The sequence below is a fragment of the Echeneis naucrates genome, chromosome 13, assembly GCF_900963305.1.
Source record: "Echeneis naucrates chromosome 13, fEcheNa1.1, whole genome shotgun sequence".
Taxonomy (NCBI): Eukaryota; Metazoa; Chordata; class Actinopteri; order Carangiformes; family Echeneidae; genus Echeneis; species Echeneis naucrates.
In genome coordinates, this window is record NC_042523.1 from 25,309,696 (window position 1) to 25,337,020 (window position 27,325).

The 27,325-nt window shown below is 42.9% G+C and overlaps 5 protein-coding genes across 18 annotated transcripts; 1 reads left to right on the forward strand and 4 right to left on the reverse strand.

Annotated features, from left to right (window-relative positions):
* Positions 1-31: 31 nt before the first annotated feature.
* tnfaip1 (tumor necrosis factor, alpha-induced protein 1 (endothelial)) lies at positions 32-5,168 on the reverse strand. 3 transcript variants are annotated; one of them, XM_029517215.1, is made up of 7 exons: positions 5,057-5,168; positions 3,263-3,603; positions 2,857-3,026; positions 2,283-2,366; positions 1,764-1,816; positions 1,476-1,671; positions 32-954 (listed from the first exon to the last, which is right to left on the reverse strand). In XM_029517215.1, exons 2-7 carry the CDS (start codon positions 3,492-3,494, stop codon positions 724-726), a joined length of 966 nt encoding a protein of 321 aa, XP_029373075.1. In that variant the 5' UTR covers positions 3,495-3,603; positions 5,057-5,168; the 3' UTR covers positions 32-723. The 3 variants fall into 3 exon arrangements, with proteins under 3 accessions (XP_029373075.1, XP_029373073.1, XP_029373074.1); XM_029517213.1 differs by lacking the exon at positions 5,057-5,168 and adding an exon at positions 4,504-4,648; XM_029517214.1 differs by lacking the exon at positions 5,057-5,168 and having other exon boundaries at positions 3,263-4,611.
* On the forward strand, positions 4,992-6,952 carry ift20 (intraflagellar transport 20 homolog (Chlamydomonas)). Its single transcript, XM_029517229.1, has 5 exons — positions 4,992-5,205; positions 5,700-5,838; positions 5,913-5,998; positions 6,111-6,214; positions 6,415-6,952. The coding sequence occupies exons 2-5, from the start codon at positions 5,712-5,714 to the stop codon at positions 6,494-6,496; spliced, it is 399 nt and encodes a 132-aa protein (XP_029373089.1). The 5' UTR covers positions 4,992-5,205; positions 5,700-5,711; the 3' UTR covers positions 6,497-6,952.
* lyrm9 (LYR motif containing 9) lies at positions 5,694-9,827 on the reverse strand. 12 transcript variants are annotated; one of them, XM_029517226.1, is made up of 5 exons: positions 9,556-9,740; positions 9,054-9,069; positions 8,571-8,709; positions 7,751-7,946; positions 7,328-7,620 (listed from the first exon to the last, which is right to left on the reverse strand). In XM_029517226.1, the coding sequence occupies exons 3-4, from the start codon at positions 8,694-8,696 to the stop codon at positions 7,833-7,835; spliced, it is 240 nt and encodes a 79-aa protein (XP_029373086.1). In that variant the 5' UTR covers positions 8,697-8,709; positions 9,054-9,069; positions 9,556-9,740; the 3' UTR covers positions 7,328-7,620; positions 7,751-7,832. The 12 variants fall into 12 exon arrangements, with proteins under 12 accessions (XP_029373077.1, XP_029373086.1, XP_029373084.1 ...); XM_029517224.1 differs by having other exon boundaries at positions 8,571-8,712; XM_029517217.1 differs by lacking the exons at positions 9,054-9,069; positions 9,556-9,740 and adding an exon at positions 5,694-6,603 and having other exon boundaries at positions 7,488-7,620; positions 7,854-7,946; positions 8,571-9,043.
* Positions 9,828-11,001: 1,174 nt separating this feature from the next.
* Positions 11,002-11,976, reverse strand: LOC115052535 (trace amine-associated receptor 1-like). Its single transcript, XM_029516688.1, has one exon. The coding sequence runs from the start codon at positions 11,974-11,976 to the stop codon at positions 11,002-11,004; it is 975 nt and encodes a 324-aa protein (XP_029372548.1).
* Positions 11,977-15,176: 3,200 nt separating this feature from the next.
* On the reverse strand, positions 15,177-26,865 carry ngef (neuronal guanine nucleotide exchange factor). The gene is made up of 15 exons (XM_029517927.1): positions 26,465-26,865; positions 24,188-24,272; positions 22,662-22,994; positions 22,279-22,343; positions 21,444-21,694; positions 20,972-21,132; positions 20,749-20,901; positions 19,376-19,505; positions 19,216-19,290; positions 18,819-18,908; positions 17,286-17,449; positions 16,986-17,144; positions 16,741-16,820; positions 16,568-16,672; positions 15,177-16,423 (listed from the first exon to the last, which is right to left on the reverse strand). Exons 1-15 carry the CDS (start codon positions 26,673-26,675, stop codon positions 16,161-16,163), a joined length of 2,325 nt encoding a protein of 774 aa, XP_029373787.1. The 5' UTR covers positions 26,676-26,865; the 3' UTR covers positions 15,177-16,160.
* Between the last annotated feature and the right edge of the window lie 460 nt (positions 26,866-27,325).

A 27,325-nucleotide genomic window follows, 5' to 3' on the forward strand; every position in this document is an offset into this window, starting at 1 on the left:
AAAAACAAAAAAAACACACACACGCTTACTTCACAATTAATTTATCATAATCATGTATTATACACATTAGAAAACTGGTGCACTCTAATAACTTGTGTAATAAAAGCATATAAATTACATAATTCATGTTGGCTTCGAATAATTAATTTTGAACATTATTAAAATCACCATATGAGCAGGGTTAATATCTAAATCATAGATACTGTTTTTCTGTAAATTTTTTTTGGATGAATCACAGTCTGAAGGAACAAAATTCAAAATTCAGTTAATATGTTTTTAAATTCACTCACTGAAAATCAAACAGCTAAAACTGCCTACACATTCACCTGATGATTTTGTTTTAATGTCATTCAGCTCTGATTTCTTCTAAAAATTGAGAAGACAAACAGTTTTATAACATTTTTTTATCTTCACAGCTGGAAAAAAGGCATTAAGGTCAAACTGAAATCGGTTCATCTTTGGCAAACAAAGGCTGTTGAAATGTAGATAAAGGGAAATCCTCCTCTGCTACGGTTGGAAGACCATCTCATTTCAGAAATATTAGTGAGGATTGTGATGTCATCTGAAAAGCTGCTCTGATGATTATTATTAAATCATGATGGACAGACTTCAGATAGTTGTGGCGTCACTAGGATGATAAAAAGTGTAGAATCTGAACATCAACAGACTCCATGTTTGAATGTTCATCATCTAACGTCAGTCTGGAGTTTTGGGGTTTCAGCCTCAGTGTCCCAGGGGCCGGTCATCATACGTGCTGTACCGCTTCACATGGATTCGCCGAACACGCTCACGAAGCTCGCTCCCTCCTGGCCCCTCTTCCTCCTCGCTGTGGGAGCCACAGTTGTTGTAGCTGCGACGCGTGGCCTCCAGCAGCGAGTTGTCGGGCAGCGGCATCGTCTCATACAGTAGCGTGTTCAAGGTCTCCTCGTAGATGCGAGCCTCAGGAAACTCCACCTAACAGAAACAGGAAGTCTATTCAGCTGTTTGACCTGGTTCACATGATTGAACCAATGAGCGACACAAACCTCAGGATCAGTCCTGTGGGGACAGGTTGACAAGTTTGTTTGCACAGAGAGCAAGAGTTAGCATCAGCACAATCCCGAACACTTTCAGCCACTACCGGTTACTAGCTAACAAACAACATTAAGACTAACTATGACTGAGCCATCTGATGGTCTCTGGTTCTGGTCTCAGAGTCCAACAGAGGCAGTCCTTCAGAGGACGTGTTTGGGTCTTCAGTGCGGCATTGTCCACTATGCTAAAAGAATGTGACCACGTGGTCCAGACCACCTCTGAATATGAACTGGACTGATCACCTGAGATAGATGTTACCTGGTCTGATTAGGATCTTCAGGAAGATCCGGGACCCTGGACATTCACATACATACAAATAAATCTGAATCTAACTGAAAACAACTTCAAAAAAAAAAAAAAAAAAACATCACAAACATTAGGATGACTTCCTTTCTGCTGACCTTGGTCTGCTTTTTTTCTGTAGCATAGACGATGGAGGTGCAGCAAACCTCAGCCAGTTTGCGGCTCTGACCGTAAAAGGACCAGCAGCAGATCTCGTCTCCAATCACATCTTTGATGAAGAGGACGCGGCTGTTAAAGCTGAGAGACAGCCGGTCAAACAGCTCAATGTTCTTCAGCAGGTTGTCATCAGAGTTGCTGTGAACACACATTGGAGTAAAGTGATGCGATGGGGGAGTATTAGTGGAGGCAGCTGCCCGAGGTGGACCTTTAAGTGGAGCAGGACTCACCTGGTGTAGGAATATTTGTTGTTGCTTCTGTTATAAACCAGCTTCACCACAGGCTGACAGAGAAACAAGAGATTAAACTCAGGTTGCCACTGCTTTAATATCTAAATGTAACAAATATGAATTAACTATATTGACTACATAGACATCAGAGTCCAAAGTCCCAGTTTAGGGTCTGAACCCTTCATTTAAAGACTAAGTGTCAGCTCACAGTGATGTCACTATTGGTCTTTGAGGATTCTTTATAAATCATCCATTTACACCCAGTGGAGTCACCCCATGATGTTTATTTCAGGGGGCGGGTAAAGTTTCTGGATCTTCAGATCAGAGTCCAGGCCCAAGTTAGAAAAGTCTTTGTTTCAAGGCCAACTGAGTCACAGACACACTTCGTGGTGCCACTTTAACCACATTTGTTGGACAACACAAGCAAATGTTAATGTTAACTTTATCTTGGACACGCCGCTAAATGAAAAGCATTTTAATGATGAAGAACAAACAGAAGACAGGTCACTCAGCGTTCACCTTGGTGGAAGACTGGATGAGTCTCTCCTCTTCCTTACTAGATGTCACCACAGGTATAACACACAGAGGATGCTCTTTGTTTCCCTGTCAATAACAAATCAACAGAAACTGCATGTTAATGGCTTCATGGGTAATTTAAACTTCTTCACCCTCATTAATTTTACTTTTATTCTGGTTTAAACCAGACAGAATAAACCTACAAAGAATATAACACTGTAACAAAACCGCTGCTGTTGTGCTGACAACAAAAATAAACACGCTTAAAATAATAACCAACACCTTGAATGATCAAAATTAACATGGATCGCTTTAACACTTTAAAAAGTTTAAACACAGTTGGATAAAAGCCTGAGAAGCATCAACATGACGCCAGTGTGGAGAAGCTGAAACTCATTAATTTCAGTTGATATGTGATATGATGATGGTGTGTGTTAGCAGATCAGACACCAGATGATAAACAAGACCAGAACAAACTGATCTAATGCGAGACTGCTGTGAACACAGTGGGGTATTGGACCTGTTTATTTGTTAGTGTCAGTAACTTCTCAAGTACCAGTCAGTGTGTGTGACTGACCTGCAGGCTGTTCTGACAAATTTCCACCAGACCATAGAGGAGGTAGTACTTTGCCTCAGCCAGCAGCTCCAGGACAGCTTGGCGTCCTTTGGGTAAGATGACTGTGCCATCACGCAGGTAGCACAGGATGGTGCCAAAGTGTTTCCCACTGCGATCAATCAGGATCCAACCTGAATACAAACACAGCACCATGTTGGGAAATGTACACAGTCAGGAGCCAAACAAGACTCTGACTGGCCATGACTTTTTAATTTAATTTCTGTTAATATGTTTTATTATGTATTTAATCTTAATGCCAGTGATAATGTTCACAGATATTTTCTGGGGGGAGGGGCAGAGTCACAGCATTATCCGGATTTTAGCCACGACATACAGAACGTTTTGCCTCATTTAAGAGATGGATTACCTTCTTTATCTGTGAACACTTCCTTCTGTCCACTGAACATGGCCTTCAACATGGACTCCTGCCTGGTCAGTATCTGCAGTGTGGTGTAAAACAGGGTCCCCCCAACATTAAGCTGGACATACTTGTTGCCAAGGCCAACCGCTCCTTGATAACTGCAGGTCTTGGTCTTGGGAGAAGCCAGAGGAAAAGCTGTGGAGGCGTGGTGCTGGGGCAGGCAGCTGTCCCCGGACATGACCTTGCGAAGGTAGATGACCACCCTACAGACGGAGGTTCGGAGGTCCCCCGCCGTGGTGACAGCTACTGAAGAGGTTGCACCAACCTCTCAATGCTACAGATCATTCCTGAGAATAAATAAATAACTAGAGCCATGACATGAAGCTGAGGTTGTCAGTGGAGCCACACAGGTCTGGGATCGGAGTGTTTAACTGGAACAGCAGGAACCTCCATGAAGATGTGAACCTCAGAGTGAAACACCTACTGTGTTTCCCTTAACATTACACTGAGAGAAGTTGAACAGGAGGCATCAATGAAGTAATGGACAAGTTATTACAAAAGCTACAGTGACAGGACGTTTACTGAGATGAACTTGACCTATTAGTAGGTTTCCAACCTCCAGCAGATCGGCTGACAGAAGTGGAACATTGTTGTCTGAATGAACACATTCTGTTGACAGAATTACATGATGAAATTATTTTGGAGTGTCAGGTACAATGATGTCAAGTACTCTGGTTCGCTGAGGGATCTGATAGTTAAACACCAAACAGAATGTGAACCAACTGTAAACTCGACATGTTGTTCAGACTGAACTCCCTTTAAAAACTTGGCCTTTTAAATGTTTTGTGTGTGGAGTCACAAAATCCAACTTTGTATCAAGTTGTTGAGTAACTACCAAATATGTACAAAGTTCTGGTAAGTCCGGTCACTTCTGTTGTTCACCAGGACATACTGAGGGACAATCATCAGTTAGTGCAACTTTGCTGCTTCCTTCGGAGGGCGGTTATGCTAACGAAGCTAACGAAGCTAAAGATGAATAAAGTCTCCAAATTTCATTTAAACTACGCAAACTAACAGCCAACAGTTTCAACATGTCGTAAAATCTCTGCTCAGATTTTCACTGATTATGAATGAAGCTAGTAACAAGCTAAACTAACATTTGTAAAAGGCTCAAAGTTGTCAAACCATCTAACTGTTTCCAGGGGGGGTCAAAAGAAAGCTGACGCCGCCCGGAAGTCAATACCTACCGGCCTCTCCGAGCTGTTTCTGCCCGCAGACATAGACCAACCGCCGGGTCTGCGACGGGACCTCAGACCACAGCCGAAAAACGGAGGGACAGAAAATGATTAAAAACTTCTCCAACGTCTTCTTCTCCACCACCTCCTCCGCCTCCGCCTCCTCCCTCTTCTTCTTCTTCGTCTTCGTCTTCTTCCGTCAGACTGCAGGTGTGGAGGGGAACTGCTGCCCCCCCTAGTCAGTGACGCGCATCAACCGAATAACCGCCAGCCTGGTATTGTCATATCTAATATCTAATTTCAATGTATATATGTATATGTATTTATGTATCTATTTCGTTTTTATTTTTATCTTTTATTTCTGCCTTTCCCTTGTCCTTGTTGAAACACTGGAGTCAAACTCATAGTATGCTCACATTGCGATAAAACAATTTATGATTCTGAAACAAACCAGAAAGGAGAGGGGTTGGGGGCGGGACTTTTTTTGATTGACAGGTGGCACCACAGACTCCGGTCTTCCTGTTCAGTGCTTTCATATACTTCAGAAAAACAGTTTCACACTCACAGCGTGTGTGTCCTTGCTCCTCAGGGCAGTTTGATGGTCCAGGTCCAGTTCTCTGTCCGGTGTGGAGGAGCTCTGCCCCCCCTCTTCCCCCCACGACTGTCCGCTGTGGTTGTTCATCCATTGTCGGAGCTCCGTGTCAGGTTAAAAAGGTAAAGTCCTCCATTTTGTGTCCGATGTTCGTCTGAATGCTTTAAACACGGAACGCTAGCTTCAAGGGCTAGCGACTTGGAGCTAACTAGCTGAGTTCATTTCGCTGTTTCAGTTCAGAAAGCTAAGTCTGCCGGACAAACGGAGAGAATTGGCTTCTCTGCAGGATTCTGAGCCTCCAACGGTGTCCACGTTTAGATTATCAGCTTTATTCACTCAGGGAAGTTCCGTTGAAGCTTTTCATCTCCACACAGTCAAACGTCTGGTAACGCTAATGCTGACATTATCAGAAAATTCCCGACGTTAGCATTCTGCCAAAGGTCCAGTTGATAAAGTTTTAACATTCAAAAGGAGTCAGCGGCGCATTGCCATATGGAGCAGTCCAAACAAACTGGCCTCGGCTGACGTCACGGACACGTAGACACGTTTGATCCGTTATTCAGATGGGGCTAACTTTATTTACACTGAATATTGGCCCCCTTCGGTGTCTCCTCAGGGGCCAGGGGCCATGGCTAAAGACCCGTTAGCAGAGGGAGGCTTTTATTTTGATGAGCTCAACAAGCTTAGGGTTCTGGAGCCAGATGTGAGCCAGAAGACCTCAGAGCTGAAGGAGGAGTGCAAAGACTTTGTGGACAGTAAGTCCCCCCCCCCCGGCACACACACACAGTAGCACAGGAAGTCAGAAGCATAATCTTCTTCTATTTTACAGAGATCGGCCAGTTTCAGAAGATTGTTGGAAGCCTCATTGAACTGGTTGATGAACTGGCAAAAGAAGCAGAGACAGAGAAGATGAAGGTGAGTCTTAATGGTGGAAGCTCGTTGGGGGGTGACCTTTGATCCGGACTGGTTGGAACCGGGTTCACCTGAGCCCAGTCAGTCTCAGATTCATCCCGTTCTTATCCTTTAGGCCATTGGAGCCAGGAACCTGCTGAAGTCAGTGGCTAAACAGAGAGAAGCTCAGCAGCAGCAGCTTCAGGCTCTAATCACAGAGAAGAAGATGCAGCTCGAGAGGTGAACTAATACTTTTCTGAAGTAATGTCTGAACAGTTTAAATGAATGAACACTGGGATAACATCTTTAATTATAACAGACAGTCAAACTTTGGTCAGCTCATTAAGCTCATTAAGTCAGTAGGTGCCTCTTTAAATGGCCACTTATTGCTTAGTTTTATTACAAAACACTGGTGAGATTGTGTGTGTTTCCTATCTTAGGTATCGTATCGAGTACGAAGCGTTGTCCAAAGTAGAGTCTGAGCAGAATGAGTTCATTGACCAGTTCATCCTGCAGAAGTGAAGGCGTGACCTCCCACTGAGGCAATGGTGTTTCAAGAGTGCCTGTCCTGTTTCCAGAGGGTTCCTCTGCTGCTTCCACTCCGCTCAGCAGCTGGAACTTCCACAAACCTGGAACATTAAGTTTTGTTCACACTAAATATCTCAGATCAGCATTAAAGGCAGTGGAGCTCTTCATACAAAGGAATATTATTTATACTATTTATACTGAAGAATGGCTGTATATCTAGTTTTTATTACTTTTATATCAATTGAAATACTGCATGTGCATGCATTTGTAAATACATTTTGGTTTAAATGACACAGGAAATAATAACTTCCCAATCTGATCATCTGTTTTGTTTTGTTTTTTTTTTTTCCATCTGTTTGAATCTCATTATCTGTCATGTTAGTTTATGACAAATTCTTATACTAGAAAAAAAATACAGTAAATTGCACAATAAAATGTTCCAACTTCTGCTGTGAGGAGCATTTATCAGTCTGTCTTTAGTTATAATTAACTTTATATGTATCCACAAATGATTAACAATAAAAAAAAAATAAAAAATTACATTTCACAGAAAATAAGTCTGAGTAGAGACTTAAGAGCAGTATCCGATTAAACTAAAACTGAACAGGAAGCCCTTAGACTGTGATGCTGTCTGCCAATGACACAGTAGCACCGCCCCCTAATCAATCCCCTGCTTGGTGCCAAACAGCCCTGACCTGCTGAGGCCTGGACTGAGCCAGACCAATTCGGCCCTTGTCATTAAGATTTCCCATTTCTCCCGCTTCTTACATCAACATTGACGACAAACCCTAACCACCCCCCCCTCCACACTAACAGGAGCCATGATGAAGATGAAATAGTCGTCATAATGTTTTGCCTGAGTTGTCTTCATCTAACTAGGGACTTGTCCTTCACTCAGTCAATAAGAAGCTGGTCTGTAATTCTTCTGTAACTACTTTTATTACAAACAAATACAATCAAACTAAACAGTATTTATTGAACTGACTTTGGACTTTTGGCGTCTCTGTGGCTGTTTCCTTTACTGCGTCCATGCTCACAGTAACAGCAGGGATGATGGCGAGAGGTCCAGCCTGTCCATAGCCTGTCACCTGTTTTGCTCCTCACTTCTTCTTTGTGTACTGCAAACACAAGAAAAATAAATGTAACCATTCCTGTCTTAACACTATATAAATGTTTTTGTTTATTAAATATTTTACTAAATATCAACATATAAAAGTTTGCATGATGTCCATTTTTATGACCAATCACCAAGACAAACATCCAACACGGCTCTCGCTGTGTTGCAGTTCCTCCTGTTCAGCCTCAGCAGGATATTTTGTGAGGGTCTGATTCAAATGCTCGTCATCCGTACTTTATCTAGGATCCAGTCAGCGTCTGTAATTGCTCTTTGGATTATCATTTGTATCCTCTCTGGGTCATCTTCATCTGAGTGACTCCTGTAACCCTGGAGACATTGAGAAAAGCGTCAGTATCTTAATCGGTTTACTGTGAAAAGCTTGGTTTAGATGAGTCAAATAAAATGTTTCATGAAGTGAACTCAAAAACAATCAGTAATTACCACACTCTACTAGATCTAGCTTTTCCACTTTGCAGATTTGTTGTAAATAAAAGATTTATAAGTCTCAAAGATAAATGATAAAATAGGTCATAATGTTATGGCTGCTCAGTGTAGATATTTTGATGTGAGCAGAAACTGAAACATAACATTTAATGTTTATATTTGATTTCTGGAAACATGCAAACTGTGCAGAAAGGCCTTTGGGGTGTTTCAAACAAAAGGCCACAACATTAACCACAGACTATTCTGACAGCAGAACTGACTTTAAAGCAAAATCCTGCTCTACAGCTGCAGATGTATTCAGCAGCTGTGTGGATCTCATTGTCCACAAACTGTCAATAGGCAACCCAGAAAATGTCACGTGACAATACACAAGTTCCTACAGAACTGTATCATTAGCATTCAGTCTTGGGCTTGGGGTTTAACAAAAGATTCTCCATAGTAAAACGTTCATGATGTGACCAGATAAGCATTTTTCCTTTTAACAATGGATGCCTCCGAAGACGTCACCTGTCTGATGGCGTGGCGATAGTGATGCTGCATTGCTGGAGTTGGCAAAAGTTTGCAGCACCTGAGCAGGTACCGATACAGCTGGACTGGTGTATGGATCAGCTGGGCTCCAGCCAAAGGCGACATCCCGACGAGGTAACTGCTGTCAGAGAAAACATTCGGATTAGAGACACCATTATCTCTAGTAGCAGTAGTAGTAAGGAAGTATTTCTTTGCCACTGTCGCCAAGTGCTTGCTCATCGGGGGATCTGTTGGGTCTCTATAAATAACTTTATAAAGAGTTTGGTCTAGACCTGCTCTATATTTTAAGTGCCTTGATGTAATTTTGTTATGATTTGGCGCTATACAAATAAATCTCATTTGATTTGATTTGATTTGGCTTTGTATTTTTCCTGCCACAGATGTCTCAGGTACGACAAAGTAATGCAAGTCTGCACCAGTTTCAGAGGCAGTGACCTCTGTGTTTTTGCACCTGACACTTACAGGTAATAACACGGCACTGTTGAGTCAGCAGATGTGGAAAAGCAACAAATTCACATAAAACAAATTAATCACACAGAGTAACTTCAACTGGACACTTTCATTTAAAAGTAGAAACATGTAAATTTTCTCAAACAAATAGCCTAAATTACTTCAAGTCTGTTTTTTTTTTCGCAACGACCTGATTAATAGGATTTTAATGTCTGAACCTGCTGCGGTCTCTGTGTATTAAAAGGTATGAGACCTCCATTAGCAGCCGGTGCTAACATTAGCTTCTGTCTTGTTAGCAGACGGGGCTAACATTAGCTTCTGTCTTTTTAGCAGCCGGTGCTAACATTAGCTTCTGTCTTGTTAGCAGACCGGGCTAACATTAGCTTCTGTCTTTTTAGCAGCCGGTGCTAACATTAGCTTCTGTCTTGTTAGCAGACCGGGCTAACATTAGCTTCTGTCTTGTTAGCAGACGGTGCTAACATTAGCGCCTGTCTTGTTAGCAGACGGTGCTTACATTAGTTTCTGTCTTGTTAGCAGACGGTGCTAACATTAGTTTCTGTCTTGTTAGCAGACGGTGCTAACATTAGCGCCTGTCTTGTTAGCAGAATGTGCTAACATTGGTTTCTGTCTTGTTAGCAGACGGTGCTAATATTAGCGCCTGTCTTGTTAGTAGTGTGGCGGGAGATAAATGATGTTTTTATCGGACAAAGAAAAAAAGAAAAAACACCAACCAACGAAGAAGATGTGAACTGTGGTCAGGCTGACGTCATCATCCTTCAGGTCACCTGATCAGCCTCCACCAACATGGATGTGTCGTCACTTCTTCCTGCTCTTTGTTTTGTTAACTATTTATCATATTTTAATCGTCTTTCTGGCTCACAGTCATCTTTTGGCAGATGCGCGTCGGTAAAGTGTTTGAACCATATCAAACGGATGAAGTATAGCAAAGATCAGGAGGTCTGCTGAATGTTTCTGTTGAAGGGTCTGTCACCGATAAACATCCCCTGATATGCCAGACATTAAATACATTTATTCTATATTTTTGTGCTATTCTTTCTCATTCCATTTCAAGAATTTGACTGTTTCTGTGACATTGTTTGATGTGTAAATCATTAATTAGGAAGATTCACAGCACTTTATAATCTGCAGCATCAGCAATGATCATTAAGATAACCTGACAGACTGAACATCATCAATATCGAGGAGCCTAACCCTTCACTGCAGGATGCTTTTAATTGTTTTTTTACCCCAACCCCAACATCTGGAATGAGTAAATTAAAAAACAAAACAAAATTTTGCACCTCAGTCGCCATTCGTGTCTCATTAGGATCCTACAAGTGAGCTGTGAGTGGAAGTTGGTGTGGGACAGACCAGCACCAGGTCTGAATCCAAACTCCAGGTCTCAGGTCCTGTTGGAGAACAGAATCAGCTGCCTTGTTGAGACTTTAGCTAAGTGAAGTCCTTATCCTTATTGCTCAGTGTTGATCTGCCCTTTGACCCAATAAATAATGTAAAATACCTGAACAGGAATAAGGCAGCATAAATATGCAGAACATGGCAGATACTGTATGGGAGGATCATCACAAAGCAACAACACAGAACCAAGTGACTAAAATGATAATTTTATTGGCTCAGGTCAAAGGTATTTTTTTTTGCGTTGAGCATCTACATCTGATTTGCATCTTCAATAATGTAAAGAAACATGTTCATGTAACCAAATATTATCCCTTGACCCTCTATTACAGTTTGTTTCCTGTGTGTCAAGATGGGCAAACTGGTTTCACTTTCTGATCAGAAACAGGATCTGACGATCAGAACATTTGGAGGTTGGCTAATCAAGTTTATCGTGAACCTGCATCAGCTATGTCAGTTTTTTTCACCTTCTATCTTCACTTTTATAATGATACTGATATTCAGGCCCTTGAAGGTTTCTCAGCAGGAGAGAAGACCGGAGGTCTATTCAGGTGAAAAGTGTTGTTTCTGAAATGTTGGATTTGAAGACACTTCCAGATGTAAATAATCGAAACGCCTTCCTGAACCAGCTGTAGAAAAATGCGTATATCAACGGGTTGACGGTTGAATTCAAGTATCCCACCCACACAAACGTCATGAACAACAAGGGGGGGGTTGAGTAACCGAGGAAAGGGTCAATGATGTTACAAACAAAAAATGGGGTCCAGAAAGAAAGAAATGCGCCCATTATGACGGCGAGTGTTTTGGTGGCCTTGGTCTGACTCGGGGTTGATGCGCCGGTGGTCCTGATGCTGCGCAGCTGTTTCTGCGCCACCAGGAAGATCTTCAGGTAAATGCCGAGCATCATCACACCTGGAATGTAAAAGGAGAGAACTGATGAGACTGTGCTCGACAGGCCACTCTGGAGCAGGACACACCCCCCCTCACACGCCACATGGTTGTAATAAAACTCCTCCACCCCCCAAATATTTAGTTTCAGGAAAACCATCCCGAAGCCAATGAGAACTGAGACAGACCAGCTGACCCCGATCATGCTCAACACAACGTTCACCGTGATTCTCTTGCCGTACAGCAGAGGCTGACAGACAGCGTAGTGTCGGTCCAGTGATATGAAGGACAGATTCAAGATGGACGCTGTACACAGAGTGACATCTGAGCTCAAGTAGAAGTTGCAGAAAAGGTTGCCGAAATACCAGCAGCTCTCGACACTTTGGATCATACTGGGAAACATGACCAGCAACCCGAGAAGCAGGTCGGACACCGCCAGCGACGCCACCAGGCAGTTGGTGGGACTGTGGAGCTGTTTGAAATAAGCAACAGAGACAGTGACCAGCAGGTTTCCACAGACGGTCAGGACCACCGTGGCACCCAGAACCAGGTAGAGCGTGATGCGGACAGGTAAAGGATAAATGGTCCGCGGACACGAGAGGTTTCTGGACTCGTAGCATAAAACTGGCTCCATCTGAGATGAGAAGAAATGAAGTTTAGGTTCATCATTTAAAACATCACCTGAGCTGAGATTAACGGACTTCACCTGTTTGTTGCGGAGCCAGTCCCAGTTTATTAGGATGAAGGTGGGGTCACAAGCTGGACAGGCCACCAATCTGTCACAGGGACACAAACCAATCAGTTCAGACTCACCAAGCTGCTGATCTGTGGGGCTCAATGGAGCCGCTTTTTGATGGTCCAGGTCGAAAGACGGTGTGTGTGACTCCACTGCAGTCAGTGTTTTGGAGGTTTGATTATTTTCTGTGTTTAAATCTTTAACAGAGATCAATTAACTTTTTTTTCCCTAATCACATTCATCGCGTTGTGCTGTTTGAGCCTTGTTGCACCCTTGTCGTCAGCAGCTTCTTACTTCATGATGCTGTTACTTTAAGGAAGTGAAGGACATGATTCGTCTCTGAACAGTTAATTCGTTAAAAGCCATTTTCTTCACAGTCATTAAATTCCTAATCAAAATAATTCAGTAAAAGCTGATGTAACAATTGTGTGTTGATGTAACCGAGTTGTGTCTTTTAGTCTAATAACGTCATGGCTGACAAGCTGTTTTTTCAAAATGGACAAAATTTGCACCAAGTTTCACATTGAATTATACTTTAATGGGAAATAAAAAGATTTTTCCTGTAACAACTTTATAATTAATTTGACCCTTATAAATATAATTTATAGTAATAAATTCTGAGTGTTGGTGCTATGTTCTATGCTAAATACAACTTATTAACTTTGATTAAATATTATATCATAAATAAATAGTTTTATAATATTACAACCAGACCATACTCAGAATACTATGTTAGTGACACAAAAATATAAATGTAATAGTGAAAATTTACATATTTCAGATCTCAGTGTTCTCAAATTCAGTCCGAATTTTTACATTCAAATATATATTATGAAAGAAAAGTTTTTATCATCTTTAATGTTCTCGGTTAATCAGATGCAGGAAGTTTAAAATAGATCAGTTTGGAGAAACTGAGGTCTCCAAAACATCAATCTTCTGAAAAATCTCAGGATAAAATAACTTCAAATTTTGATAATATGTAATCATCCACATGAATGAAATATTTTGGATTAAGGAGCAGAGACAGATTCTCCACCTCAAAGCAGCTTCATGATTCAATAGATGATTTTATTCTTGACTGCAAACCTGAACCTGATCATGTTTTTTACATGCTTCAGTAAAAGATGATAAAAAGAAGAATAGTCATGTGAGGATCAACAATAAATTTCCAGTCAGGTCAACATTAACATCGTCATGAGGACTCACCTTCAACCAGCTGGACACACAGCAGTCTGTCCAGGTGACGACAGGCAGGTAGAGGCTAAATACAGGAAGGGGGGTAAGATGGGGGATTGGGTTGTCCCACTGGACGATGTCCAGCAGGAGATCAGTCCAGGAGGAGTGAGGGAAAGTTTGGGGAAACTCTCTGCATCCTCATGAGTTTCAAACGTCACATTGACAGAAAAACAGTTTTGAATTTTATTTTCTATAAAATCTTTCTGTGGTTTCTGTTGACCTGACTCCACCAGATGTGAACATCCTGTCCTCATCTGTCTCACCTTCTGAATCTTCAGCTGACTGTCTCAGGACATACTGGCTCATTTACAGCAACTACGAAGACAAAAGTTTAGAAATATTTTCATTCATCCTTCATATTGTTTCTATAAAATAAGATGACTACAAAACCCCAGAGTTTTCAAAATAAAATGTAGAGTAGTGATCAGCAAACAGAGAAGAGGCCAGTTTAAAATGAAGACAGTGGAAAAGGATGTCACTGTGAGTGTGTCTGGGCCCAGTAAACACCAAATGACTCACACCAGGATTCTGGACTCTGAAGGTCTGGAGATCGAAAAGGAAGCCCAGTGTCAGCCGGTGAAAGCTCCACCAGCAGCTTCTTTCTGAAGAAGGCTTCTGATTTAGAGACATTTTTCAGCTGATCCAGCAGATTCAGACTTGTTTCCCTCAACAAGTAACATGAACGTTTCTTCACCTCCAGAAGGTCAATGGTTTGTTAAGAGACGGGACTATATCTCTGACACGTAGTCCAGAATTTGATCCAACTCAGTGTCTCCTGGGATGTTTTGGACTCAAGGTCTTGACTCTTTACTGAACAAACAAAATTATGTCTCAATTTGAGAAGTTCCTCAGAAGAAACAGCTCATTAAAAAGTTCTAGTTGTGTTGATGGATCTGACACAAACACCAATTAAATGTGTGAATGATGTCTGGAGGGGACACAGTCATGTGTCCATGTCCTGTCTCAGCTGTTCACACCTCCGACGACCGGGAATTTGTTCCCGCCATCAGCTCTTCATCCAGGGAGCTCATTAGTCATCAGTCAGTGACCTCATTAAACACAAACATCAACATTCACGAAAGTTTGATATTTATGAAGCAGTTTTTGGTTTTAGTTTCATTGTTAGTGAAGAAATCCAAAGTTCCTTAAGAATAACTACAAACATTCACAATAATAAAGTGATATTCTATTATAGTACCAGTCAAAAGTTTGGACATTCTTTTCGATTCAGATGAATACCTATACTGTAGATTATGTTATATCACAGTTTAAAGTTTGTACGTCTGGCCAACAAAACAAAGCTTCAACCCTACTTTTAGTTGCTAACCGTTTCACTAACCCTGGCATGACATCACGTCTGTGCTGATGCTGTTTAAATACAATCAGAATTTTGTTTTGTGTTGTTGTTGCTGTTGTTCCCCATCTTAGAACATGCTGGAATGCTAAGGTTCCTCCACCAGGAAACTTCTAATAATTAGTTCAGAGAAAATATCCCATTAAACTTTTGAGATGATCGTGTGACCTGAGAGCAGGTCAGCAGTTATAAATGTAATAGACAATGTAGATGAAACCTTCTTTACCTCTGAATGAGCTTTTGGACGGAGCAGTCCGGTTCAACAGGTGGCACCAGAGACACATGACACATTAGAGCTGGATAAACAGGAAAAGAAGGGAAACCAGCAGGAGGATCCGATGATGATGGTTCAGAGAACATTTGGAGTTGAAATAGACACAGGAACTGTTTGATAAAGTTATCACATTGTGGTTATGGCACCACTTACAAATTGGTTCTGTTGTCATGGAAACAGAAAAAGAAAACCTTGAGATGAGGGGAAAAGAAGATCCAGCAGGTCAGACATAAATCTGATTAATAGTTTTTTTTATGAACAATAATTTACATCTTACAAAATGAAATAATTATTTAGGAATTAAAGTGAACATCAAGTGTTTACTGTACACAGACTTTACAATCATGCTGATCTAGAGTTGATACATTCATTACATTTACCACAGTTATTTGGCTTGAGATTGTTAATCCAGGGTATATTCTGTGTGTGTGTGTATGTGTGTCCCCATTTAGCCTTACTTATATGTACTGGTGATTCTCATCCAATGATGTTTGCGACAGCAGTTCAGACATTTCCTACTAGCTTGAGCTAACAAGGCTAACAAATCCATCATTCAGTTTCCAGGTCACGGGGGTTCTGGAGCCAATCCCAGCTCACCCTGGGCGAGGGACAGGGTCACCCTGGACAGGTCTGCAGTCCATCACAGAGACAGACAGAGACCAACAACCACTCAGACCAATGAACCCAAACAGGATGTCTTTCGAGCCCCAGGCCGGGAACTGAACCAGGACCTTCAGAGAGAACCACCGTGACACCGTGCTGCCTATATATCCAATAATGCAACAAAAATCTGCCTGTTGTGTTGTTGTGAGTGCTTGTGTATGAGGTTGTGTTGTATTTCCTCTGTTGTCAGACTGATGGTCTTTTCCAGGTTCAATGCTTTAAGCTCTCAAGGCCATCATAGTTCAGCAATGTGTTGTGTTGTGTTGTGTTGCAGTGTTGTGCAGTGAAATGAACACATTAAAACTTGCCCATGCAGCTGTTACAGTACGTGTTACCTTTAGACTGGTTTCCCAAAGCTCCTAACCAATCAGAGAGCTTTGCTCCTTGCGTTACACACCAGGTGTGTGGCCAATGACAAAATGTCACTACAAATTAATGAGACATGCAGCATCGAGTTCACGAACGAGTACTTTGATCACTGAGACCAGAACATCCAGGTCTACATGACAAGGTGTGGCGTCCTGGTTGTTCTCAGAGCATTTAGGTCCTCCTGACTCACTGCCTCCCTTCGCCGCTCTCCCCCATCTGATCGTTCCAGTTATTGGATGAGCTGGACATCTTCGGGGTGGGACGTCTCCCGGTCCTCAGACCGACCCTGGCTCCAGACACCAGACCCCCTCCACCCTCCTGGGCTTGTTGGATCCTGAAGACCTCTCTCAGGTTCTGGGCTCGGATCTCCTTGCTGTGGATCTCCTCCACCACTCGACTGGGGAACCAGCCCCGCTCACCGTCATGGAGCCGCTCGCCCATCATCCACCCTGAGACAGAGGGGACACAACACCTGAGCTTCAGCCAGACAGAGACAGAAAAACAGGAAACATAATATCTCAAGTAGGAAGTACTTGTTCTGTATTTTTTTTTAAACTAATTTTCAGAAGATAAAGACAGATTAACGTTCACACCATCGTCTGTTCTCTCCAGCAAGTTCAGGATGTCAGCCATCTCAATGGAGAGTTCATCAGGCTCCTGAGACGAGTACGACTGGATACACTGCACCTGAGGAGAGTCTGAACAGCACACACACCCTGAGTTCATGTCTATGTGGAGGCTGCATGCGTCCAGGACGTTGCCTCACCTGGTTGATGAGCGCTGGTGGACATGAAGCGTGTGCGTCGGTTCGGAGTGAGCGCGCACATCCACCGAAGTTTATCACTCCTGTTCACACATTGACATTGTGATCAATAACCAGATCAAGTTTTCAATTTTTAAATAATCAAAACTGTCAAATTGATCAGGCAAATAAATATAGAAATGTGGTTTCTGAACTAACCCAAACCGGACTAATGGTTCTGAGAATCCTGATCTGACTCTGATACTCACATGCTGGCAGTCTTCAGCATGTAGCTCACTGGACGTTCTTCTTGGTTCTCCAGCAGCTTCAGAACAAAGATATTGGCTAGAAGTTGACCCTGGTCCTCATTGTCTTCAGTCCTCAACATGGCCCGAGTGCATGAGTCCAGGACCTGGAACTTGTCCCCACTGACAACAATTTGGTATAAAGTTCAGTGATTGGCTTTATCATGTCCACCTGATGTATCTTGCAGGATCACAATGTTTAGTCACACATGAAACTGTTCAGGTACAAATCCAGATATAACCCAGTGTCCCTAATAAACTGACCTAGAGCTGCGTTTGGTGACCAGCAGCAGGTTGTTGAACAGGAGGAGGTAAACCGGCTGACAGAGCTTTCGGCTCTTCATGGTCCTGGTGGTCTTCGGTCCAGACATCAGCTGCACTTCCCCTTTCTTCAGCAACCAGCGTGAGTGAGAGATGATGGGCACCGACTGCAGGGGTCAAAGGTCACATCAGTAGAAAGAACTATTGTATTTTTTGCACTATAAGGCGCACTGTTGGAGGCTCCTCTTCTATGGAACCAACTACCAGTATTTAGTAATTTTCAAGACCAGGCTTAAAACTTTCCTGTATGACAGAGCTTAAAGTTAAAAAGTTAAAGTCCTCTACTCTTTAGCTATGCTGCTGTAGGCCTAGGCTGCTGGGGGAAGGACTGAGCTTCTCTGTCTCCCCCTCTCCCTCCCTCTCCCTCCCTCTCGCTCGCTCGCTCTCCTTTCCTCCCCCCTTGCATGCTCTGATGAGAATCATGCTTCTTTAAAATCCATGTTTCTCCCAGTTCTATACATTCATACTGCATTTACTAACCATGTTCTGCCAAAGTCTCTGTCTCTCCCAGTTCCTCTCCTCTCTCTCCCTGTCCTCATCCTGCAGGTGGTGACTCATCACCATCCCATGTTCCTGCAACACCTGCTGGTCCCATATTTCATGAATTCTGTACTACAGCTCAACTCCATGAACTTCATGCAGCAACATGTTCCTGCCTACACCCCCCCCCCCCCCCCCCTCCAATGCCTGTCTCTCTCTCTCTCTCTCTCTCTCCCACTCTCAACCCAACCGGTCAAGGCAGATGGCCGCCCCCCCTGAGCCTGGTTCTGCTCGAGGTTTCTGCCTCTTAAAGGAAGTTTTTCTTTGCCACTGTCACCATGTGCTTGCTCATCGGGGGATCTGTTGGGTCTCTTTAAATAAATTTATAAAGAGTTTGGTCTAGACCTGCTCTATATGTAAAGTGCCTTGATGTAACTTTGTTATGATTTGGCGCTATACAAATAAATCTGATTTGATTTAACTTAATTTTCTCAAAAATTGACAAGTTTTCTTTTCTCAAAAATCGACAGTGTGCCTTATGTATGGATTCTTGTTGTGCTTACTGACCTTGAACCAATTTTGTGTGGTACACTGCGCTCAAAAATCTGTCCGAATGTTTTAGTGCGACTTTGGTAAGCGACAAAGTCGCTCTGCTTGACAGATTGTTGGAGCATTCCCAGCTGACACAGGGACGTTGTGTTAACGCTGGTCCCTGGTTGGATATGAGTTGTAACATCAGTCAGCGTTAGATAACTAATTATGTTGTGCTGACAACCAACCACCAGCCATCATTTATTCAGTGTTATTTATTCAGTGTTATTTATTCAGCGATGCGCCTTATGGTCTGCAAAATACGGTACACATTTCCTTCCCACAGTCCAGGAAAGGCTGAGACCTTTGATACTACTACATTAATGTAGAACCTGGACCTGATTTAGAATCAGAGACCACATGGAGGTCTACGTTTAGGAAAACACAGGAACAAAAAGAGGTCACCTTGGATTTAAACTCCAGAGTTTTCTCAATGCTGATCAGCTCCTCGGTCCGGCTCATCTTCCTCACTCCTTCATTACACTCTTTAACAATCTGAGGACGACACAACCATCATAGTCGTCACGTCCTAACGAGAAATGACCATTTTCCAGAATCTGATAAACTGTATGAAGTAAACATGTCATATAATAAGTTGTCCTCTCTGAACAGCTTCTGCATCAAAAGGTGAATTAACAAGATTAGCTGTGTAATGAGATCATTTCCTGTTTGCAGTGATGACATGGATGTTTCCTGCCAGGTGACTGGTCAACGTAGTGTTCTCTTCTCACAATCACTGCCTGTCGGACCCCAAACATGACCCCTGGCCTGACCTCTTGCCCCTAGCTGGCCCCCCACTCACCTGCTCCAGCTGCTGATGGGCCTTGATGGCGTTGGCCTCCCTCGGTGAACGTTCCTCAGCTTTCTTTAGGATGTTCTGTTGGACAAAAAAAAGCAAAAGTGTCAGCAGTTTATCAACTTGTCCTTTATACCCTGCGTATCTGACTTTTGTTGACACCAACTTGGACAAGTAGCTTCAGCCTGGTGATTCTCTGGAAGGGCAGGATGAGGAAGGAGGTGAAGGACAAGCCCCTGACTCGAGGACTTTTCTCCAGAGCGGCCATGGCTTCTCTGAACGCCTGGTTTCCCTCCCTGGACAGAGACACAGAGACAACACTGTTAGTCCATCCCATGGACTAATGGTGACTAACTGCTGTCTCAGTTTTCCTGAAGGACGACACTCGACATCAAAATACACAAACACATTAACTAAAATAATGGAATAATCCATCCCAGTGGAGGAGGAACCTGAAGTTCAGCTCCACCAGTTCAACCAGTTCATCAGAGTCTGGAGGCTGCAGCTCGCTCCACATCCTGGAAGACTCCTGGTGAGCGCACAATTTCCTGTTTCACCTGTTTCCTGTTGCTCAGGTCATATGTGGGACAGGTAAGGCCTCGCCCGTTTGGCTCATTAGACTGTCGGACATGACCAAGCTGATAAATGTCACATAAAACAAATTGCTGCTGACAGGACAGATATGGGTGAGTTTCTGCTTCCTTCAATGGTTAATGAACAACCACAGATGGAGGGAAACATGATTAACAGGACTCACTTTGGTGTTTGAATCTTTCTGATCTGAACAGCAGACAGTCTACTCCTAAAGTTTTTCTTTTCTTGTGTGTTTCATAAAAGTTTTTGACAGTAATGACTGTCACACCCTGCGATGCGGCTGCATTAGGCCATACCCCCGGCATGTGTGGGAACCTCAGGCTCAGGTATGTGAAGTTAATAAAGACAACATGAGCATAACATTCAGAGTGACCACACCCCGACAGAAATAAACCTGTTGGTTGAAGACATTAAAACAACATCCATGAATGAAGGAGACTTTTATTCTCTCATTTCCTGCCCGTCTAAAGGTTGACATTTATCCACCAAATATAAATGTAAAAACTAAATTTCCTAATATATATTATTTTTTATGTTATTCCCTTTTAATTATTCACTTAAATCTGAAGTGACTGTGATTAATCAATTACATAAATAAAATGACATATTTCTCAATTTTCTTTATTTGGGGTAGATTGTTTATTCATATATTTCTTCATTTAGTTGTTTATTTACATCAAACATTTTTATGTCTACGTCTTTCAATTAATTTATTTCTGTATGTTAATTAGGTCCTAACTCAGTCTAAAATCTAATTGGTCATTATAGTGTGAGTGTTGAATGTTGAAAACATTCAGTAAGTGATTGCACGTCAGTGAATAACTGATTTCTTCACCTATTTAAATGTTTGCTTGCTACATTACAAAACAAACAAAAACAAAGTTTTTTCTCACTCATTGTATTTGTTGATGTGTTTCAGGTTATCTGATTGAAGCAGCTACTCACAGGATGCGTCTGTAGTTCTTCTCCTGATAAACCTGGTTGATGACGTATTTGATGAAGACGCTGAAATGCTCGACTGCGTGATGGTGAACGATGTCACACACGTCAGAAATCTGGATAGACTCCTCGATCCGGTGCTCCAGGTCCATCAGGAACCTGCAAACATTCAGAGTCAGGAATCATCAGGAGATGAAGGAGATGTTGAGATGTTTGGTCTTCGTCCTACCGTTCACTGGCCTTCATCACCTCCTCGATGTTGGAGAACAGGAAGTGCATGTCTGATTGGCTGAGGGTGTTGAACAGCAGAGGGTTTCGGAGGAAGTGTGTCTCTAAAATCTCCAAACTTTTGTAGTACGATGCTTCAGATGTCACCAGCTCAAACATAGCCTGCAGACAGGAACCAATCAGGAGGCCCCATCAGTACAGAGCAGTGACATCATATCCTGTGTTAATAACACACAGTCTGACCAAACAACATATTTGTATACTGATGTGTGTGTGTTTGTGTACACATTGTGGTATTTGATGAGATTTAAAATTACTTGATTTTCTTCTTTTATTTTTACAGTAGTTGGTCTTTTTACTGATGTCGTGAACATCCCTGCTCACCCTGACGTCACCCTGACCCCAGAGTGACCCCAGAGTGACCTCAGAGTGGCCCCTGAGGATCCTTGGGTGACCCCTGGAGAGTGACTGACCTCCTGCATGATGATCTCTTTGGGAGATAACTGTGTCAGGAGGCCGCTGGTCTGGACTGCCTCCAGGTTCTGCCACAGGTTTAGAGAGTGAGTGCTGTTCCTCAGCTGGAGCTGCAGTGCTGGGGGGGACGAGACGCCGGACTCTCGCACCACAGTCCCTGATGTGTCCCTGGGGGAGACGCTGTCTTGCTGTCGCCGCTGTTCAATCTCCTGCTGTTTGGAGGTGTCGCGGTACTCCTGGTACAGGAACGCTGGAGAGTCAAAAGATAACGAATGGTGAGTTTGACACAGGCCTGCTGTTGCATCAGGGGTCAGAGGTCACAGAGGGAAGCCTCTAATCCAACACAAAATAAGGTTTTAGCAGAAGAAAGTAGCCAGCTCAGAAGTGGGCAGGACTAAGATCTGGCCTAGGTTGCCAAGTTTTAGGTGGGTTGAATGTTTGCAGATAAGAACAGATGCTGTATGAAGAGGGAAGGTGACTGAACAACAGGAGCCAGTTACATAATCTGCCTCAGTCAGATCCTGCAGTTTGCTTTGGTGGGCGTAGAGCTGGACTGAATTATATAAGAGCTGAAGAAATGTACAGAACTAACATGATGCTGTTGATCTGTTTGTTCTCCTGCAGGTAAAGTACAGTCTGCAGTAAATTTGGAAGAATAAGCATCTTCCTAGCATGTCCGTGCTGAGCTGCGCTGTGGTGGTCGGCCTGTCGACACTCAGAGATTTGCAGCTGAAGCTAGTTAATAGATCATAGATCTGTGTTTGTGCAGGCTGTAGGGGCTCTTTCAGCTCTGGGGGCTGCAGGTGGGTGGAATATCTCTGCTGCTTTCCTCACCAATGTTTTTGACGATGTTGAGGCCGTGGCAGATCGTCTGGGAGCTTCCTCCATTGCTCAGCAACCTGTAAAGGAACCACAAAAGGAAATCCATGTTTTGGCAGATGGAGGGATCTTTTCTTTTATCCTTCATGATCATGCAGCAGAGATTCTCTGCTTGTCTTCTCCAACACCCATATTCAGTGATTTTATATATTTCATGAAAATCTATCATAAAATAAAAAAAAGCCTTCTCTCCTCCACAGTCGCACTGAGTCTTCAAGCAGTCCACCATCTCCAGCCAACATTGTGTCAATGTTCAGTCTGTTTGTTGCTAATCAAGTGAAAGTCCTGACCGTCTGTCACAAACAAACCCTCAGTCTGAGTGTTCGGTGTTATCTGACCTGATGTTGGCGTTCTCCTGGTCCGCTCCATCACATCTGGGCTGCTGTGTGCTCATGGCCGTCCCTCTGACCTCCTGCACAGTACACGCTGCAGCAGTTTGCTCAGACAGCTTCTTGATGTCTCCGCTGTGAACGCCGTGAGTCCGGTAAATGATCATGTCAGCTGGAGAATCTCTGAGCTGGCTGCTGGAGGATCCGTCCACGCTCCCTCCTCCCACTCCTCCTCTTCTCTTCTCCACAGCATCCCTGTTGAACAGAGCATGTCTGCTGCTGGGCTCCCCATCGCTTGGCAACACAGCTCTGGAATGATGGAACTGTGGGGAAGGCTGAAGTCTGCATTTGACAGAAGAACAAACCTTTTAGTGTGTTTTTGTGTGTTAAACCTCAGCTGCTTCTTGTGCTTTTGTTTTCCATTTATTCAGTTTTAGCATGTAGTTCAGCATCCTCCTCATCTTCATCTTCATCATCATCAGAGGGACAATCTTTCCATGCAGAAGGTCATTGAACATCAGGATATACAGTCTGAAGCTAAAACCTCCATCAAACTTATGGAACTTTGTGACATCACAACAAAGCAGGAACTGCATTTAAGTCCAACTCACCTGAACACATTACCCAGTCTGGTAGGATTTAATTTCTCTGAAATCTGCTCTATTTTTATTGAATCAGTCAGAAAACCTTCAGCCAATCAGAAGAGATGATAAATCCTCAGAACTCCTGAGCTTCAGTTTCACCAATAAGCTTCTGATTCCTGTTGAGATGTTTGGCTTCTGTTCTTCAGAGCACAGATAAATCAGGCTGATTTCATGACTGTGGGACTTCCTGCTCAGACCTGGTCCTGACAGCTAGAACCAGGTTGTGTTAGACCTGCACTGAAGCTATTACAGCCCCCCCAAAACTGAGTAAAGCAGAATAACCACAGAAAAGGTCCTCTCATGTCGTTTCTGTCTTTATCTGATCAGCAGTTCTGTTCATTAATGATGAAAAATCAGCTCCAAATATCTGATTGTCTTTATTCTGTCAACACAATAAACTCAGAAACATTCAGGACTGATCCAGAGACTCTCTGATTGGCTGTGACATCACCCACCGGAGCCAATAGGAGCGTCTGATGTAGAGACCTGACTCTAGACGTCACTATCAAAGATGGAGGATGAGGATGGACGGATAAACACACAGAAGGAGTTGGAGAGTCAGACTGAATCAGATCAGCTGATTCTGTTTAAGGAGGAAACAAGAAGAGCCACCAGAGAGCAGCTGATGGAGGAGGAGACTCCTCCTGTGGGACATTTAACGAACTAACAAGGTCCCAGTCTTTCTCTGGTTGGATGAAAAATGCCTAAATGTCTCTCAAGAAGAATGTTTGTTCCGGTTGAGTCTGGAACAGGTGAGTTCACCTTCAGGTGTGTCTTTATCATGGCCATGATAAGCCTGACGAATCAAAGTGTGAGCTGCTTTAAACAAACACTGAGCTGGTTTGTTTTCTGGGTGGGAGTCATTCGGACACTGAAGGAACCAAAACTCACCGTCTGTCCCCAGGAAGCAACGGAGACTTCTGAGGTACAGGTGGTCTGCTGGACAGACTGTGGTCCACATCAGGTCTGGGAGAACCTGGAGACAGAGACAGAGAAATGATTTGTTTTTACGATCCATAATGAGGAACAGGAGAACTACAGCTCTTATCTTTCTGCTTCAGTCACTGCGACACTCTCCGTCTCTATGATGAATATAACTCATGATGAGACTCAGTGGATTTTCTGTCTAACTGAATACAGTCATTAAATACACATGTATAGAAAAGAAAAGTCAGAGGAGAGAAAACTTCTTCGCATCAAGAAAGCATCTTATCAAAGATTAAAATCAGATTTGACATGATAATGAATTGCTGTTAGTTAAAGGTAAGTAATATATGACAATGACAACACACATATATTCAAAAGAGATAATCAGTTATTTATAATTATAATGACACAAATCATTATCATAATAATAATCATGCTTATCCTTATCCTGAGTGATCTGATTGGAGCTGATTTTTCATCATTAATGAGCAGAACTCCTGATCAGATAACGACCCAAAACGAGAGGAACTTTTCTTTGGAAAAGAAGGAAACATTCAGGGTGTGATTTTAGTTAGTTGTGGTTTCCAGAGAACAGAGTCTGAACAGAGTCAAATAGAATCAGATGAATCTGGATTTTTGGAGATTTAACTGGAAAAATTTGGATGAAAAAAATTCATGTGAATATGCTTCTTTTTCACGAAGAAAAAGTCTCTATGACAGACTAAAATTTTTTTTTCTAGTTTTAACAAATATTCAATAAGCAGCCTCCGACTGCAGCTTCTGTAGAAAATACTTAACTGTTGAATGTGCGTCAGCTGTCAAAAGCTTCAGTTAAATATGATCTACAAACAGCCAGACTGACAGAAAACACTTTAAACTGTCTCAGCTGTGAATGAAACAACAGAACGTTTTCTCTCATCTGATTTCATGTTTCCTTTGGGATCTTTCAAATCGGAAAAAAAGGCAAAACCCGTTTTCTTTTCAATCACTAAAACAAATCTCTTCATACGTGAATGTTGTGTGAGAGCCAACAGTCACCACTGTAGAGTTTCCTGATTCCAATTATTGTGTATACACAATTACATAACGTGAATAAGACAACGCTCAATCATCCTGAACTCACAAACGGATCATTTCACCTTTCACCTCCTCCTGCTTACAAAGAAACCTCATTTCAGATTATCACATTATTACAGATGCACTTTATCAGCACAAGATTATCAGAGCTGATCACAAAATCTGCATCAGTAATCAGGATTTATGTTGGTGTCAATCCTCACGTTCTTCAGCTTCCTTTAACTTCAGATGCTGCTTAGCTGATGGCTCTTTATGGCTGAGGTTGTTTATTAAGGAATGACTTTGATCAAAGTCTGAACTCAGACACTTCGAGGCGAAACTTCATGTAAGTTTCCTGTTGCTCTACAGGAAGCTGAGCTCTGCAGAACTCAGAGGGTGTCTCAGTCCTGGTCTGTGTACTAAGAGGCCTCATCCAATAAACAGACTCATTATTTCAGCCAAATTCAGGGATATGGACATGGTCAAAGAGTGCGTGTGGAGGCTCCGCCCCCTGATTTACTGATCACTGGGGCTAAATTAATTGATGAGGTCACTGACTCTTGACCTATGAGGTGCATATTTCGCTCCAGTTAGAGACAGCGGGTGTTAGCTTGAACCAAGTGAAGCATTTACTTTTTCATCCATTTTCTTCAATGTCTTTAGAGGAAAACGAGACAGAGGACACGTTGACAAACCATGTCCAAATATCACAAAGGGACAAAAGTCTAAATCCTATGACTCAGCGTCATACTCAGCCAACAGCTCTAGAGCGGTCGGGAGGAGACTCGACTCAGACCAACCAGAATCGAACCAGAAAACAAAGTGAAACCACGACAGAAACTGTGTGCAGTTTTCAATGTTGGTAAAGTTCATATTTAGTTGTTAATAGTTAGTTGTTAATATTTATTTGCTGCAGTGACACGAAGTCTCTGTTTTCACCTGGAGGTCAGAGGTCGCGCTGCAGGGCGCTCAGGTATCACACAGACTATTGTTCCGTTCAATATAGAACCAGTTTCTCAGGTTATTTTCTGTATTCTGCTGATGGAGAGAACTACTGAGCCTTTGTTCCGCTTTCAAAAAAGACAGCATCTGAAAGGTTTGACAACAACAACACGACTCCATCAACAGTGACGAAGCCTAAATGTAGAGGACAGATGGGGCCGTCCAGGCCTGGGGGGTTCTTACTGTCACGCTGCTCAGAGGCCAGCCTCTTCTTTCTCATCGAGCGGTAGAAGCGGGAGTTCCTGCGGATCGTCTGTCTGCTGAATGAGACTTTGGAGTCGTCATCATCGTCTTCGTCGTCATGGCTGGAGTGCACCACGGCCACCTGATGCTTCTCTGGGGTTTCCTGTGACTTCTGCCCCCACTTCCCCCTGAACAGGGCAGTCACAGACATGGTGCTGCTGTTGTCCAGTGTCACTGATGAAGTTTGGAAAATTCAGTTGGACTTTGAGGAAAGAAAGAAAGAAATCTTTTATAATCAGCCAGAATCCAGGAGCAAATCCATGTCTGAAACTGAGAACTGAGAAAATAAATCCAGGATCCAGTCAGCTCCAAGCTGGGACCTGGAGGCTGTGCTGCTTATTTCTGCCTAAGCTGTAATTATTGCATTTATGATTCTCTCCTGCTCTTTGTCCGTCCCTCCCTCTGTCCTCCACCCTGTGACGTGCAGACATTCCTGAAGTCAACCTGGTCTCACCAGCCTTCTCTGCTCAGAGTCTGTGGTGGAACCTGAAAAGTCACCTGATGACAAATCACAGCTTGTCTCTCGTTCAGGCTCATATCCACATTCAGGAAACCGTATTAAAAAATATAACATTGTACAGTTGGAGGCTGTTTCTGTGTGTTAGAGGATTGTGGTTAATGTTTGTGGCACAGTTGAGCCACGACGTACAGAGTTTTATCTCCAGTCAGCTGACAAGGAGAGTTTAAAGTTCACTTTCTTTTTTTTTTCTGTAGTAAAGCAGTAAACCAGCCTTTCAACCACAGAAAGGAACGACCACATGAGACTGAACTTCTCCTTGTTGCCCTCTGTTGAGGGATGAA

Bases quoted from the DNA above. Each gene is read 5' to 3' on its own strand.
- tnfaip1 (XM_029517215.1), bottom strand. From the start codon at position 3,494: ATGTCCGGGGACAGCTGCCTGCCCCAGCACCACGCCTCCACAGCTTTT. The intron at 2,367-2,856 runs GTCAGTCACACA...TGTTATTGACAG, and splicing joins TTTGTCAGAACAGCCTGCAG to GGAAACAAAGAGCATCCTCT. The intron at 1,817-2,282 runs GTGAACGCTGAG...TTTCTCTGTCAG, and splicing joins TCATCCAGTCTTCCACCAAG to CCTGTGGTGAAGCTGGTTTA.
- ift20 (XM_029517229.1), top strand. From the start codon at position 5,712: ATGGCTAAAGACCCGTTAGCAGAGGGAGGCTTTTATTTTGATGAGCTC. The intron at 5,839-5,912 runs GTAAGTCCCCCC...TCTATTTTACAG, and splicing joins GTGCAAAGACTTTGTGGACA to AGATCGGCCAGTTTCAGAAG. The intron at 6,215-6,414 runs GTGAACTAATAC...TTCCTATCTTAG, and splicing joins AAGAAGATGCAGCTCGAGAG to GTATCGTATCGAGTACGAAG.
- lyrm9 (XM_029517216.1), bottom strand. From the start codon at position 8,930: ATGAGATTTATTTGTATAGCGCCAAATCATAACAAAATTACATCAAGG. The intron at 7,947-8,570 runs GTGACGTCTTCG...CAATGTCTCCAG, and splicing joins ATCGCCACGCCATCAGACAG to GGTTACAGGAGTCACTCAGA.
- LOC115052535 (XM_029516688.1), bottom strand. From the start codon at position 11,976: ATGGAGCCAGTTTTATGCTACGAGTCCAGAAACCTCTCGTGTCCGCGG.
- ngef (XM_029517927.1), bottom strand. From the start codon at position 26,675: ATGTCTGTGACTGCCCTGTTCAGGGGGAAGTGGGGGCAGAAGTCACAG. The intron at 22,995-24,187 runs GTGAGTTTTGGT...TGTCAAATGCAG, and splicing joins TTGCTTCCTGGGGACAGACG to ACTTCAGCCTTCCCCACAGT. The intron at 16,821-16,985 runs GTGAGTATCAGA...ATGTGTGAACAG, and splicing joins ATGCTGAAGACTGCCAGCAT to GAGTGATAAACTTCGGTGGA.